The sequence below is a fragment of the Oryctolagus cuniculus genome, chromosome 11, assembly GCF_964237555.1.
Source record: "Oryctolagus cuniculus chromosome 11, mOryCun1.1, whole genome shotgun sequence".
Lineage (NCBI taxonomy): Eukaryota > Metazoa > Chordata > Mammalia > Lagomorpha > Leporidae > Oryctolagus > Oryctolagus cuniculus.
In genome coordinates, this window is record NC_091442.1 from 53,417,801 (window position 1) to 53,433,503 (window position 15,703).

Consider the following 15,703-nt stretch of genomic DNA (forward strand, 5'->3'; position numbering starts at 1 on the left):
GTGGAGGAGGCCCCGATGGGCACAAGATGTGGCCCTGGTGCTGTAGGCCACATTCTGATAACCTACAAGTTCACCCTCACCGGCCCCTCCCCCGGAGGCCCCCGCGGAGGGCCACATCCATAAATTTTCTTATGGAACTCCCCCAAGACTTCTTCTCCGACTTCATTTGCTTCTTTCAACGACCTCATCTGCATTTTCTATTTCTATATGATACAGACTCTATATTGCTACATCTCTGTGTATACTTTTGCCCCTCCCCTGTCTGTCTGGACCCCATCCCCTCTTGTCTCTGAAAACCATCCTCCCACCCCAAGCCTCCCAACCAGCCCCTCTGTGTCTCTGCTCCCTCCCTGGTCTCTGAATGCCTTCGCCTGTATAAAGAATTGGACTCTCTCCCCGGTGTCTGTACTGTGTACACACATCCCTCTGAGAAGCACAAGGAGACGACACGCGCATTGTAACCCTCGCACTGTCTCGGTGGCGACATAAAAGGAAGCTGTGAATCACAAACTCTGCCTCTTTCTGGCCTCACCCTCTCCCGCCAGCCCCCAGGGCACCCTCTGCAGCCTTAACATCCTCCTGCTGCTCCACCTAGCCCCCTGCCCTTGTCCTCCCAGGGAAGGGTCAGCTGCAGAGGTAGCCCCCAGCCCAGGGGACAGAGACCGCCTCTAGACACCAAGCCAAGAGTGACCAAGAGAGAAGGGAACTGGGGATTGGTGACTGTTGCAGCTGGGGCAGTGGGAGGCTGACCGGCAGAAGCTGAGGCCCTCGGTCTGTGGCCTTTCCCTCCTCCTGGGCACCCAGCCCCTTCCCCCAGCGGATACCGAAGCCCACCACTTATATTTTTGGGTTAGGTAGGATTTGGCAGTGGGGGGGAAAGACACCTAGAGGGAGTGAGTTGAAAGCTCTGTTTTTTGTCCGCCCCTTGATGAGGGACCCAAGCGAGGTAGAGGGCCTGCCCCACTGCCTCTACTAGCCGCTCCCCGCAGGCCAGAGCCCCACCCCTTCCCAGGCCTTCTCTGCCCACCTGTCTCTTGGTCTCCAGTCCCAGAGCAGGACCCGTGGGCAGGTGCCCTGTGTGCACCCGCCTGGAGCTGAAGAGGCTAGGGCTCTTGGGAATTCCTGGGTTCCCCAGGAGTTCCTTAGAGATCAGACCTCCCCGAGAGGGGTGCGGGAGCAAAGCCAAGAATTGTGCAGTGGATTGGGGAACAGCAGGCAGGACTCTGCGTGACGCATGCCACTGGTCTAATAAACTGGGTTTTAACCGTCTTCGCTTCAGTGTTGTTCTCTTCTTTGGAAAGTATCTAGTATTCCCGCTAACTGCCCAGAGCTTGGCTAGCCTTGGGGGGAGGGGGGGGGCTCGCACAATCCGGGGAAGAGGAAAGAGGAGGTTTGAACAGGGTGGCCCGGGTCCTCCTGGGATAGGAAAGGCTGACCTCACAACAGGAATGGTTTCAGAGGGAGGGGTCAAAGGTAACGAAGACCCCAAACAACTCCCAGCACAGCGGATTCTTTGGAGAAGGGCAGGGTGCAGATTCAAGTTGAAGCGGCAACTCAACATCTGGAAGAAGGTTAGGCTGCAAGTCCGCTCCAGGACTGGGTGGAAGTTCCCGCGTTTAGTGGTTATTGTGGGACTTTCTCTGAGTGCCGGGCTCCGAGCCTGGATTCTAGGATCTGGCCCGCCTGCTAACTTGCTGATTAACCTTTGCGAAGTCGTTTACCGTCTTCGAATTCGACTTTCCCATTTATAAAGTGAAAATAATGCGTTCTCCTCTTCAGCTCCTCGGGGTTAGAGCAGTAAGAGACGAAGAGAAAAGCATGCAAAGCTCTTTGGAGACCAGGCAGTTAACTCCAAATCCTGCATCAGCGGCTGGAGGCAGGATTGGGGCTGGGCTGCGGTCCCCCTCTTCCCAGGGCCCTGTCGGCCTCCCGTCGGCTGGCGGCGCCCGCTCGCGGGGCCTCTCTACCCCACAGCTCCTCTCTATGGTCTTCGCTCCGGACCCTGAAGGCGGGAGGGCGTGGCCTGCACTCCTTTTCCGCTAGTCGCCCCCCTCTAGCCCACAAGTCTCGCTGCCCTGAGCTGCCCGTGCCTGCCGGGCAGGCAGGCAGGCAGCGGACAGGCGGGCGCTCGGGGGGCGCACGCGGGGGGCGGGGGGAGTTCCGGTTCCGGTTCTTTGTGCAGCTGCCGCGGCGGCTCCGGGAAGATGGCTGCCCGGGCGGGTTTCCAATCTGTGGCTCCGAGCGGCGGCGCCGGAGCCTCAGGCGGGGCGGGCGCGGCGGCTGCCCTGGGCCCGGGTGGAACCCCGGGGCCTCCCGTGCGAATGGGCCCGGCGCCGGGTCAAGGGCTGTACCGCTCCCCGATGCCAGGAGCGGCCTATCCGGTGAGTGGGGCAGGAGGAGGGGCGCGCGGGCCGGGGGCGGGGCCGAGCGGGGGCCTGGGAGTGACAGGGGAGGGGTAGAAGTGGGAGGGACTCCCCTGGGAGGGGTTTGGGCAGGGGCCGGGGCCCGGGCCGGGGCCGGGCGGGCGGGGGAGGCACTTAGATCTCCACCTGCTCCTAGGGGTATTGTTTCCGAGGGGAGTCGGTGTACAGCCGGGGATGGGTGTCGGAGGGCTGGGCGGTGTAGATTGAGGTCAGCTTCAAAGCTAGCCGAGTAAGTGCAGGACCAGCGGAGATGGCCATGGGTCAGATCCAAAGTGGACCGGGGAGAATCTGAGTGGGCTCAGTCCGGCTGCCTCTAAGCCTTTGGGCCCTGTGTTTCCACGGAAGCACTCGTGGAACGGAGGGAGCCCCAATTACCCATATTTCCAAGAGGCCAAGGGCTCTCCTCTCATTGTCCTTGAACCCCCTAGCCTGGTTTCATTCCGAGAACTCAGGCGCCCCAAGCTTGCCCTCTCGCGGTGCGGGCCTCTGGAACATGTCTGGGTCCTCTCCCCTCTGTAGAGACCAGGCATGCTGCCAGGCAGCCGAATGACACCTCAGGGACCTTCCATGGGACCCCCTGGCTATGGGGGGACTCCTTCAGTCCGACCTGGCCTGGCCCAGTCAGGGATGGACCAGTCCCGCAAGAGGCCTGCGCCTCAGCAGATCCAGCAGGCCCAACAGCAGGCGGTCCAAAACCGAAACCACAAGTAAGCCGCCCCCCCACCCCTGGGGGGGGAGAGGGGGACTGGGAGGACACAGGTGGTGGGAGCCCCTGAGCCAGGAAGGGTGGGGGGTAGGGGGACTGCATCAGCAGGTGGTGACCTGCCACTCATCATTGGGCTTATGGGGGTAGGGGTTTTGGGGGCAGGGGGCTATCTTATTTGAGGGCAGCTTTGTGGTCCCCTCGCTTGACCATACATGGAGGTGCTGACAGCTTATCTTCCTGTTCTGACTAGTTCTAGTCCAACCTGATAACAGTATTTATCCCCACCAGTGCAAAGAAAAAGAAGATGGCTGACAAAATTCTACCTCAGAGGGTGAGTCCCCAACTGTGGGTCTTCTCGAGGGCGCGGTGAGTTGGAGGCTAGCCCTCAGGCGCCAGACCCCAGTGATCACCTTTCTGTTCCTAAGATCCGCGAGCTGGTTCCAGAGTCCCAGGCCTATATGGATCTCTTGGCTTTTGAAAGGAAGCTGGACCAGACCATCATGAGGAAACGGCTGGATATCCAGGAGGCCTTGAAACGTCCCATCAAGGTAACACACAGACGCGCCAGGCGGAGCGCCAAGAGAGGGCGCGGGAACCTGCGTCAGGCCCGGGAGGAGAAACCAAGGACGCAGCGCTGTTCTCCTTGGCATTTAAATTGCCTCTCCCCCTTCCGCCTACAAACAGGGAATTACATTAGGCGATCCAGAACAGAACAGCAAAGGGGAGGGGCTTCTGATGTCTTGTTCCAGAAATACCCCCTGTCCATGTGTTTGCTATAACTGCTCTGCTACCTTGGGAACCTGCCACTTTGCCTGACTCTGGTCCACCTGGCATGCGGTGTGCGCACACGTAGTCAGGCCCGAGGCCTGTAGTCCCCTCCTAAATGGAGTCTCCCTCCGTGTACCCAAGCGGCTGGGGAGACGGCGAACGTGGAGGAGTTAGCCTTGGGGTTCGGGGAGACCCTTGTCTTCAGCGTCAAACCACTGAAGCCCCACCATCACTCCTGTCCCTGCCTTCCTCAGCAAAAACGGAAGCTGCGAATTTTCATTTCGAACACTTTCAACCCGGCTAAGTCAGATGCCGAGGACGGGGAAGGCACGGTGGCTTCCTGGGAGCTTCGGGTAGAAGGACGGCTCCTGGAGGACGTGAGTTCAAGGTCCACCGTGGTCGGCGTCCAGGGTGGGAGTTGCTGGGAACGGAGCAGTGCTCTCTGGTCGCAGGACGCCCGGCTGCTGCTCACAGCCCCTGTGAGAGGGACGCTCTGTGCCCTGCGCTGAGAGACAATGGTTCTTTGTATCTGGCTCCTACAGCTCTGGCCCTCACGGGGGTCGAATGGAGAACCTTATTGTCCTGGGATCTGATTTGTTGTTTACCTTCCTCCTGGTGCTGCTGACCGTTGGATTTAGCAGTATCTGCAGATGGTTCTGTTGTGTGGGTTTGTTTTTTGTTTTTTGGGTTTTTTTTTTTTTGTACTTAGCATTGGAAGCCATGTTTCCTCTGAGTCCCGAGGTCCTTGATCCCCACTGTGGCCCCCCTCCATCTTCCCGACTCTGATTGGAGACACCCCGCGGGGTAGATTTCCCTGGCAGCCTCTCGGTTGCTTCCCGGGGAGCATCAGCTAGCAGCCCCCAGACCGCCCACCCCAGCAGCTCCTTGGGAGAAGCTCACCTTTCTTCTCACTCCCCTCCGAGCTGCTGGCTGGCTATTTTTAGCTGCTCGCAGGCAAGCTAATTTGAATGCACTTTCGATGGAGAGTCAGGGCTTAGAGCCTCCGTCTTGTGTACGTAGGTCCAGCCCAGCTGCTGGTGGTGTCATTGTGTCCACATACAGCTGATTCCCTTTCCCTCTAAGTCGGGCTTTTCTCTGTTCTTACTCACTGTGCTACGTGCAGGGGTTCGTCTGAACTTTCCCCAGGGGTGAGTCAGTGTGACAGGCTGTTGCTTCAGGGTGTCTGTTGCTACCATGTCTGGTGTAATACCCATGAATGCCTACCTTCCCATCTCCTAAGATACTCAGAAAACATTTTTGAGTTGTGTGTGTTGTTTTTTTTTTTTTTTTTCGGTTGTTGTGGGTTCCTTTTTGGTAGGACTTTGTCTTGGGGAGCTTCTTCTGCCCTTTATTCTAACTTCAGCTTTTCCTCTCTTTCTCCAGTCAGCCTTGTCCAAATATGACGCCACCAAACAAAAGAGGAAGTTCTCTTCCTTTTTCAAGTCCTTGGTGATCGAACTGGACAAAGATCTGTATGGGCCAGACAACCACCTGGTAGAAGTAAGTGGTTCCACCTGCTTTCTGTGACCTGGAGCCAGACCTTGAGGTCCCTGGAGAGGAGAAGGTGCAAAGGAGAGAGCTGCCCCAGGTGGCCAGGACCGCCGCTACAGTTTGCACAGTAGCCTCCAGGGGGCGCTAGCAGTCTTAGTTTGCACCCAGGTGCGCTTGTCACGTTACCGGCCCACCTTTCACGGGGAGGCCTCTCCTACAGGCCAGGCCTTCTCTGCATCTTGCCTGCTGACAATGGCGAGTCGTAGTGAATCCATACACCCTTCTTAATTTTCCCCTCGTAGCAGTTGCTGCGTTTAAAGTGACTGACTGAGAGGGTACTCGAACTTGCTGAGGTTGCCATCGTAGTTCTGGGGCTCCCTTTTGGTACCTGCTTCATTAAATTTGCATACAAAATCACCAGAACCCCCTTTTTTCACAATGGCGTATTGCATTGCCACGGTGTCCCTCAAACCTAACAGTATTCTTTGAGACGCAGTTAAAGGCAGAACGAGAGCCCAGCATGCCGAGTGAACCTAACCTGCTCCTTTCTTTGCCAGTGTAGCCGCAGCCCCTAAGAGACATGGGAAGGTCTTTGGCACCTAATGAGGGAAGTAAGTCGTAGACTCGGTAGAGATTCGTAAATACACGTCCTTTTATAGCATAGAGTGTAGTGGCTGTGGAACCAGACAGAGCGCAGGCTGCAGCCCTGTCACGTGCTGTTTGACCCAGGCAAGGTCCTTTCCTTCTTCCGGGCACTAGCTTTCTCGGCTGTCGAGTGGGTATGTCTTGTCTGGCTGTTGGGGAATGAAACGAGGTGATCCAGGTCCATGCCTTAGACTGCTCTGGCACATAGTAGGTACCGAGAGAACAATAGCTGGTGCTGTGTTACTGTTCACGTCTGTGGTGCCCACTTTGTGTGCCTAAAATTGCCGCTGGCACTTGTGGCCACTTTTCACGCAACCCCAAAGAGTCCCAATTAGAGGTGTGACCCACGTATGCACAGGAGCACGTCGTAGTCCCAAAGCCGTGTGCACTTTTAAAAATGCACCTCTCCAGCAGCCTCAGTGCCAGAGTTGAGCCGTCAGTCACTATAGCAGCTCTTCCCTCCCGCCCCTCCCAGCTCTTCCTCTGGGAGAGCACCCCCTGACACCTTCCTCTCTGTAGTGGCACAGGACCGCCACCACCCAGGAGACCGATGGCTTCCAGGTGAAGCGGCCTGGCGACGTGAATGTACGGTGTACGGTTCTGCTGATGCTGGATTATCAGGTACCCTGTGAGGTGGGAGGGACCCCGGCTTGCACAGCCATATCCTCTGAGCCCCCGACTTTGAAGGGCTTAAGTTTGAGCGTGAAAACATTTGCACTTTAGTACAGGACTAGCGTCGTCGTCTCCGGGTTCCTCCGCGCGAGAGAGCACCACGTGGCTGTTAGATACTTGGACATGCCACCAAGTGTGTGCATGGGAGCCCCCTCCCCCACACGGTGCACCTAGGCCCGAGTTACCAGCTCTGTTCTCTCTACTCTCTGGTTTTCCACAGCCTCCCCAGTTTAAATTGGACCCTCGCCTGGCTCGGCTATTGGGCATCCACACCCAGACCCGTCCAGTGATCATCCAGGCACTGTGGCAGTATATCAAGACACACAAGCTCCAGGACCCGCACGAGCGGGAGTTTGTCATCTGTGACAAGTACCTCCAGCAGGTAAGGAGAGGAGCTGTTCTCTTGCTAGGATTCACCAGAGCTTTCAGTAATCTTAAAACGCCAACTTTGCAGCCAGTGTCATAGCGCAGTGCGTTAAAGCGCTGCCTGCAACCCCATATTTCCGTCTGGGTACCAGTTCCAATCTCAGCTGCTCTGCTTCCAACCCAGCTTCCTGCTAACGCGCCTGGGCAAGCAGCGGGAGATGGCCCAAGTGCTTGGCCCCTGTACTCATAAGGGAGACCCAGATGGATTTCCATTCTCCTGACTTTGGCCTGGCCCCACCCCCAGCCGTTGCAGACAGAGCTGAGCCAGCAGATACAAAGACCTTGCCTCTCTGTGCCTCTGCCTTCCAAGTAGATAAAAGAAATCTTCAAAAAAAAAAAAAAAAAAAAAAAAAAACCAACTTCTAGCAGCTTCTCCACTATCCCACAGATCTTTGAGTCTCAGCGTATGAAGTTTTCAGAGATCCCTCAGCGGCTCCACGCCTTGCTCATGCCACCGGAGCCCATCATCATTAACCATGTCATTAGGTAAGCGGTGTCCTACCAGCCTGCATGGGCCAGCTGTCAGCTGTTTGGGGGTTTTGAAGGCAGCTTGTTAAACAGAGCTGATGTTTAACATTAAGCTATATAAATACAATTGAACGCATTGACAGCAAGGGTAATGTATACTGCAAACTTGCACGTCCTAATTGACTATATTTTATTGGTGTTGTGCTCTCGGGTGTGTGTGCCTCTGTTGGGTCTGTGGTAGGAGTCCTGTGTGATGGTGTGTTAGTGCACATCCCTTCCTGATTCCCTGAGCACTGCTGTATCGTGGTAGCTGGAAGCCAGCCACGTTGAGGATGTTCAAGCCACAGGAACGAGCAGATGTGACGGGCCAGGTCCTTCCCCAGCCCTCCTTCGGGGGACCTCAGCATCTGTTGGCTCAGTGCTGATGGGAGGGATCAGCAGCCATTTCTCCTGGGTCCGTCCTAGGGCTTCCAGCTGGAGCTCGAACTCCATCCCTTCTGTTCACTTTTCTTGTTCCCAAGTTAGAGAGCGAGGCACTTCTAGGCAGATACGGAGTGAAGAAGAGTACTTCCTCCTCAGAGCAGCATTTCTCTGTAGTTAGACAGCGTCTCTCTGTAGTTAGACAGCGTCTCTCTGTAGTTATCGTCTTGCCTTCCTCGCTTTGCTGCAGATTCTATCCAGTCAGGGGCCTGAACCATCACTCACCTGGTAGCAGTTCCTATACCCTATAAGTTGGCACTGGAGCTGGTCTGTCCTGTATTCCCGTGCTTAAAGTTAGGGATGTGTGTGTGTGTACACATTATTTTCAGCGTCAAAGGTTGGGGCTGGCGCTGTGGCTAGGTGGATAAAGCTACCTCCTGTGACACCAGCATCTCATATGGACGCTGATTCGAGTCCCGGCTGCCCCACTTCCGATCCAGCTCCCTGCCAGTGTTCTGAGAAAGATGACCCAAGTGTTTGGGCCCCTGCTACCTATGTGGAGACCCAGGTGAAGCTCCTGGCTCCAGCCTAGCCCAGTGCTGGCTGTTGCAGTCATCTGAGGACTGAGCCAGCTGATAAAAGGTCTCTTTCTGTCTCCCTCCCTCTGTGACTCTAACTTTCAAAATAAATAAGAGGGTTTTTTTTTTTTTTTTTTTAAAGTTGTGTTTGTTTCAAAGGTGGAGTTACAGAGAACAGGGAGTGAGGGAGAGATGTCTTCCGTCTGCTGGTTCGTTCCCCAAATGGCCTCGCCAGCTGGAACTGGGTCAGTCTGAGGCCTGGAGCCAAGAGCTTCTTCCGGGTCTCCCACGTGGGTGGTACGGGGCCCAGGTTCTTGGGCCATCTTCTGCTCTCCCAGGCAGTAGCAGGGAACTGGATCAGAAGCAGAACAGCTGGGACTCAAACCAGCGCTCCTATGGGATGCGGGCAGCATCCTTACCTGTTGTGCCACAATACTGGCCACCCCCAAGTGTTGTCTTAATCACTGTGCCAACTACCCGTTCCTTACCTTTGACTTTGTAAAAAAGCCAGCCCTGTCGAGGAGTAATTTATATTTCGTAAACTGTAGCCATTTGAAGTATAGTTTGAAGACTTTGGGCACCTGTGTACACTGGGAAGCTGCCATTGCAATGAAAGGCGAGAAGGTTCTGTCACACCTGAAAGTCCTCAGGCCCTTTTGGAGTCGGCTCCTTTTCCTGTCCCTGATGCTGTGTTGTCAGATCTTGGGACAAACCCCTCACCAGGCCGTTTGCTTCCCTCCCCAGTGTTGACCCGAATGATCAGAAGAAGACAGCCTGTTACGACATTGACGTGGAGGTGGATGACACCTTGAAGACTCAGATGAATTCTTTCCTGCTGTCCACTGCCAGCCAGCAGGAGATCGCGACCCTGGACAACAAGGTAGGGGCCCCGCCTAGATAGCGTGGCTGTCGCCAGCAGGCCACCTTTTGCTGCTTGGTATTCATTCTGAATAAAGGGCACTTCATGAAGGACGGAATTGAGAGGTAGATCTGTTGTGACGTGAGGAAATTCGGAGATGCATCGGAGTGCTTTTGCATGCGCGTTTCCTGGGATCTTTTTGAGGGTTCCCCAATACGTGGACAGCCAGCGTCTGTCAGGTGCCGTGGTTGGTGCTGATTGGAGTCAACCTCCCCATGAATCCCCTCCTCTGGACTCTGGCTGCCCCTTTTAATAGCATTAAGCCTCCGTCTTTCTGATCTGTGAAGTGGGGACCATTAACACCTGTTCCTCGGAGGTTGCCATTCGGAGTCAATGAAATCGTGTGTGTAAAGACATGAGTGTGTTTCCGGCGTGTAAGAACAAGAGTGGGAAATCCTGCTGCTGTCGCTGCTGTCTCCATTCTCCTACTAACGGTAGACAGAGTCCCGGACAGTGAAGTCACTGGGGATCCAGGGGAGAACAGGGAGAGCTGATGCACTAGTAAACCCTGAACGACCACATGGAAGTTCCCACAGGGGTGGAAGGGTAGCAGGGCCGGGGACCTTAGGGGCAGAGGGCAGTCCAGAAAGATGGAGTGGGCTCTATAGACTTCCAGAAGTGAGAGAGAGCCCGGCGTGTTCAAGAAGAACAAGCTGTTAGGGCTCTAGACACAGCACAGGGTGCTGGGCAGGGAAACAGGAGCCTGATCATGAAGCTTTGGTGCAGGGAGAACTGGTTTGCGCGTCGTCCTGGACAGGAGGCCGGGAGTCTGCTGGGGCGAGCATCCCCAGTGGAGGTGGGGGCGCTGTTGCATCTGGAGCGATCACTGGCAGGAAGTAGAAAGAGGGGCAGATCTGGAAGCCGCCGGAAGCCCCAGTGAGGCTGGTACAGTAATCCGTGTGTGAGCTATTGGGGCTTTCAACATAAGGCGTGCCCAGTGAGGCTGGAAACGGGTCGACAGGCTTGACGGGGCCTCAAGTGCAATCAAGGGATTTGGCCACTGTTTAGATGGGAGTGAGGGGTGGAGTGCTGAGGGGGAGGCATTGAGAGGACTCCCAGGCTGGTGGCAGTGATGGGCAATGCTGGGAGCAGAGGAGGAGAAGCAGGTGCGGGGAGAGGGCCATGAACTTCGTTTTGGATGTGGTGAGCGTCAGATGCCTTGCAATGTCGAGACAGTAGCCAATCTGCTTGGCGTTCAGGAAATGGACTGCTGACTGGGGAGCTGTTCCCCTGTCGGTGTACACAGAAGACGTACAAGACAGACATTGCCAGGAAGAGTGTGCAGAACAAGGAGAGAGCTGGGAACCAGACACCTGCTGAGCCAGCCCTGCGCGCCTCCTTTTCCACCTCACAGTTGTTTGGCGCCTGTTTCTGCTTGGATTAAGTATTCTTTGCAGCTGTGCCCATGGTATGTATTGAGGAGTCGAGAATGGAAACTTCTCTCACAGGAGGTAAACAGAGAGACAGAAACAGGTGCATATCACCTGCTGGGGAGCCCCAAGGCCGGAGCAGTTGGCACCCTGTGCAGTGGCGCTGGCTCTGAGCTGGATCTAGGCCAGGAGTGACACACAGAGACATCAGGTGCCGCTTCATTCTGTTTGTCCAGCTTGAAACTGGTATAGCTTCCATCTCGCTTTCAGATCCATGAGACGATAGAAACCATCAACCAGCTGAAGACGCAGCGAGAGTTCATGCTAAGCTTTGCCAGAGACCCCCAGGGCTTCATCAATGACTGGCTTCAGTCCCAGTGCCGAGACCTCAAGGTAAGGAAGCCGGGGCTGATCCGCGGGCCTCAGATCTGCGAGGCACTCGTCTGCTTTATGGCAGAGCACCTGGTGGAAGAGCCAGGCAGGGAAGAGAGAGTGCACCCAGGTTTGCTTGAGCACGCCCCAGGGTCCAGGTTACAGTGAAGTGGGGAAGCAGAGGCACGCTGTCGGGTGCTGACTTAGTGTCCGTGCTCTGTGGCATCGGGGATTTGCGGTGCAAGGCCTGGCTCTGCCTTCAGCGCAGCCGTCAGTCTGGAGAAACCAGGCCAGTGTGATTAGAGTAGGGAACCAAGTTAAGACATTATTAGAACTGACCAGGACCAGCAAGGTGATTGAGAGGAAAAGGGGCTGGCGCCGCGGCTCACAAGGCTAATCCTCCGCCTTGCGGTGCTGGCACACCGGGTTCTAGTCCCGGTCGGGGCGCCGGATTCTGTCCCGGTTGCCCCTCTTCCAGGCTAGCTCTCTGCTGTGGCCAGGGAGTGCAGTGGAGGATGGCCCAAGTACTTGGGCCCTGCACCCCATGGGAGACCAGGATAAGTACCTGGCTCCTGCCATCGGATCAGCGCGGTGCGCCGGCTGCGGTGGCCATTGGAGGGTGAACCAACGGCAAAGGAAGACCTTTCTCTCTGTCTCTCTCTCTCACTGTCCACTCTGCCTGTCAAAAAAAAAAAAAAAGAGAGAGGAAAAGGGAGCTTGGATGAGGCCAGAGTCCCTGATAAAGGCTTCATGGGACAAGGGGAAAAGGGGTGCCAGAGAAGGTTTGTGAATGAGACGGCATGCTTTCTGCTTGTTTCTAGAAATTTATTTATTTATCTGAAAGGCAGTTCACAGAGAGGGCAAGATGGACAGAGATTTTTCCATCCGCTGATTCACTCCTCAAATGACTGCAATGGCCGGGCCTGGGCAAGGTCGAAGCCAGGAGCCAGGAGCTCCATCCAGGTCTCGCACATGAGTGGCAGGGGCCCAAGCACTTGAACCATCCTCTGCTGCTTTCCCACTGTGGGCTGCCAGTGTCGCAAGCGGTGGCTTAACCCGCCGTGCCACCACACTGGCCCCAGCCGTGACCTGTGGATCTGCAGAAGGTGACCTTGGCCGTTGTATTAGGTTGCTGGGGCGGCCGTGACAACTGCTGCAAGGTTGACTGCTTCAAGAGCAGACGTTTGACTCACACTTCCAGAGGCTGGACGTCTGAAATCCAGGCCTTAGCAGCCGGGTTCCCTCTGAGGGCACTGAGGGAGGTGGAGTTCCAGGCCTCTCTCCTGGCCTTTCCCTTGGCTCCTAAGCGGTGTTCTTTGTGTGTTTTCACATCGACGTCCCTCGGTATTTGTCTCTGCCCAGCGTTGCCCTTTTTTAAAGATAAGCAGTTGTCCTGGGTTCGAGTCTGCCCTGACAGCCTCATTTTGTCTTGACTGTGAGGTCACGCTCACAGGGACTGAGGAGGGGGGCTGTCAAGTGTAAAGGAAGGCAGTCAGTGTCTTCTCTCCCCCGGTCCCTCCCAGACCATGACCGACGTGGTGGGTAACCCGGAGGAGGAGCGCCGAGCCGAGTTCTACTTCCAGCCCTGGGCTCAGGAGGCCGTGTGCCGCTACTTCTACTCCAAGGTGGGTGCCCTGGGCTGCGCTGGGCGGCGGGACTTGCAGTCCCGCTGGGGTCAGTGGTGTTAGGTTCCAGCCTCTGGTTGTCTCATCTTCCACTCCCTCCGCCGTTTTCTCCTCAGGTGCAGCAGAGACGACAAGAATTAGAGCAAGCCCTGGGAATCCGAAATACATAGGGCCTCTCCCACAGCCCGATTCGGCTGCACCTGTTCTTTATCTGGGCCCCGTGCTGCCTGCCTCATAGCACCTGCCTTGGTCTGCTTGGGGCCTTCCAGGGGATGCTGTTGGCTCAAGGACAACACCAGAACTAAGAGGGTGTCGGTCGCGTTGCTGTCTCACAAGACACCTGTTACCCTCTTCTCGCGCCCCGTCTCTCCCCACCCCACAGACTTCCCGTGTGCCTCTCCCCTCCCCTGGTCTACGCAGGACCTCTAGATAGTGTTAGAGAACCTGTAGTGGTAATCAGTGCTCTGAATGGACTGGTGGTCTGCAAGGGGACCAGCCGCGTACACTGATCCCGCCCCTCAGAGACCCAGGAGCGGGGGCAGCGCCCCCTCTCCCAGACTCAGGCCTGAGGGCACTCTATAAGCTAGTTGACCTTGACTGATCAGACTCCAGTTTCCTAACCCTGCCCCCTCCCTCCACAGGTTTGGAGCAAACTCTCCCCTCACTTGCCCATAGCACTACAGGAGCCCCGGCCGTGGGGCTCCCTGGGCGCCTGGGCAGTGCCCAGCGCGCTGGCTCGGCCGCTGCTTCAGTGCTTCCCTTAGCCCGCAGAGGGTGCGCGTCAGTATTGGGGTTTGCTCTGAAACTGTGGCTCCCTCCCCGCACACCCTCTCGGCTGCCCTTTTGGGGACACCCCCACGCCTGCCCCAACCCAGGGCGTTTGTCTGGGGGTCTTGCCTTTTCCCTGTGCGAGCCCCAGGGGTCCAGTCTGGGGTGCTGTGCTCGCCAGCAGGGGCTGTCCTTGCTGCTGCGGCTAGGAGGGGTGACTCATTCACTCCACCCCGCCCCCCCATCCCTTAATGAAGAAACAGGCCTGAAATCAAACGGGTAAGAGCCCTGGGCTGTCCCGTCTTCCTGTCCCTTGTCTGCCCAGTTGACACCCACTGGTGGCTTCTAGGGCACTGAGGAGTGAAAGCGCCTAGGGCTGGAGCGTGGCTCCGAGTTGGGTTTGTGACTCTTCTGCCCCCCGACCCCTGCCCCCAAAGCTTCAGACCCCCTCAGGTAGCTACAGGACCTTGTGACCGTGGGCCCCGCTTGGAGCTGAGATGATTTTTGCATCTTGCCCAGGGGAGCCTCGGATTCTTCTTCCAGGTTGTATCACCCCCGAGTTAGCATATCCCAGGCTCGCAGACTCAATACAGCTGGGTGGGAGACAGCTGGGCACCGAGGGGGATTCCGTTCAGCATGGGCTTGACACCCACAGAACTGACAAAGCCTCTGCTTCCCCACCCCCTCCTCAGGCTCCTGCGAGCACATCCCCAGCCCCTTGTCCCTGCCCGTCCTGCACTGGGGACAGCTGAATCCCCACCCCCACCCCCACCCTCACCTCCCTTCCTCCCTCGAAAGGCTCTCCCCGCAGTGACACTGGACAGCTTTGGAGCCGCTGAGCCCTGGCCCAGCTCCTGGCTGGACCCACGGGAAGGAAGTTCAGCACTCCTGCCCTGTGTCCCTGTTGAAGATAACTGTTTTTATTAACTGAATTGTGATTTTTTTTTTTTTCATGGACCAAACTTTTTTTTGTACTGTCCCCTTATTGATGTCACCCCATTTTAATAAAAGGATCTTCTGAAGGCTGGGTTGTCTTCCCTCCCTGGGAGAGCCCTCCCCTGAGCTGCCCTTTCTCCTTCCAGAACATTAGTTGTATATTTGTGTTCCTATCACATAGCATGCTTAGGGAGCATCTGCTGGGCGTGAGCCCTGCGGTGAGAAATGAGATTTCCGCCCTGTGGAGCTCGGGGTTAGGGCTTAGAGGTTGCTGTGTCAGCCCCAGGGGCCCAACCAGGCATGCAGGCTGGGGTCATTGGGCCTCACTACCAGACTGTACGGTCCTGCCCCGCACTTCCCCTGTTAGAGCAGGTTACAGGCTGCTGTCTGCTCCCTGGTCCTCCCGAGCTTCCCTGGCCATTTGCTGGCTGCACGGAGCTGTCCGTGGGTGTCCAGGATCCCCTAGGCGTGGGGAACCCGAGCTGCTTCCCCCTGACCAGGCTCCTATCTGGATATTTCTGTTTTCTGTGGCCTCTACTCTGTAATAGAGTTCTTCTTTTGTGGTCCTGCGCAGGGTTTCAGCATAGACCAGTGAACAAGGGCTGTGTTGTTCTCCTGGGACTATGTATGCATAGACAGCCAGCCCCTTGCTGGCCGAGTGTGGTGGATGCGAGCTCAGGAGTGAGGTTTTAAGCCATTGACATCAGCGTGGTGGTTGCTGCACTTCTGCCTGCCTTCCACTTGCTGGCTCAGCACTTTCCTTCCTCTGTGCTGGTATCCAAGAGGGGATTTAGAACTGGGGTAGTTTAACCCCCTGTCTGGAGTTTTTAAATTCTTTTTTTTTTTTTTTTTTTTTTTTTGGCAGACAGAGTTAGAGAGAGAGACAGAGAGAAAGGTCTTTGTTCCGTTGGTTCACCCCCCAAATGGCCTCTATGGCTGGCACTGCGCTGATCCGAAGCCAAGAGCCAGGTGCTTCCTTCTGGCCCCCCTGCACCCAAGCACTTGGGCCATCCTCCACTGCCTTCCTGGGCCACAGCAGAGAGCTGGACTCTGAAGAGGAGCAACCGGGACTAGAACCAGGGCCCATATGGGATGGCGGTGCCACAGGTGGAGGAT

The 15,703-nt window shown here is 56.4% G+C and overlaps 1 protein-coding gene across 1 annotated transcript; it reads left to right on the top strand.

Annotated features, from left to right (window-relative positions):
• The first annotated feature begins 1,595 nt into the window (after positions 1 to 1,595).
• SMARCD1 (SWI/SNF related BAF chromatin remodeling complex subunit D1) lies at positions 1,596 to 14,673 on the top strand. The gene is made up of 13 exons (XM_008256439.4): positions 1,596 to 2,381; positions 2,943 to 3,130; positions 3,418 to 3,460; positions 3,555 to 3,677; positions 4,152 to 4,274; positions 5,281 to 5,397; positions 6,553 to 6,654; positions 6,926 to 7,087; positions 7,520 to 7,617; positions 9,342 to 9,477; positions 11,157 to 11,279; positions 12,782 to 12,883; positions 13,000 to 14,673. Exons 1-13 carry the CDS (start codon positions 2,205 to 2,207, stop codon positions 13,051 to 13,053), a joined length of 1,548 nt encoding a protein of 515 aa, XP_008254661.1. The 5' UTR covers positions 1,596 to 2,204; the 3' UTR covers positions 13,054 to 14,673.
• Positions 14,674 to 15,703: the final 1,030 nt, after the last annotated feature.

Bases quoted from the DNA above. Each gene is read 5' to 3' on its own strand.
- SMARCD1 (XM_008256439.4), top strand. From the start codon at position 2,205: ATGGCTGCCCGGGCGGGTTTCCAATCTGTGGCTCCGAGCGGCGGCGCC. The intron at 6,655-6,925 runs GTACCCTGTGAG...GGTTTTCCACAG, and splicing joins TGCTGATGCTGGATTATCAG to CCTCCCCAGTTTAAATTGGA. The intron at 11,280-12,781 runs GTAAGGAAGCCG...GGTCCCTCCCAG, and splicing joins CCCAGTGCCGAGACCTCAAG to ACCATGACCGACGTGGTGGG.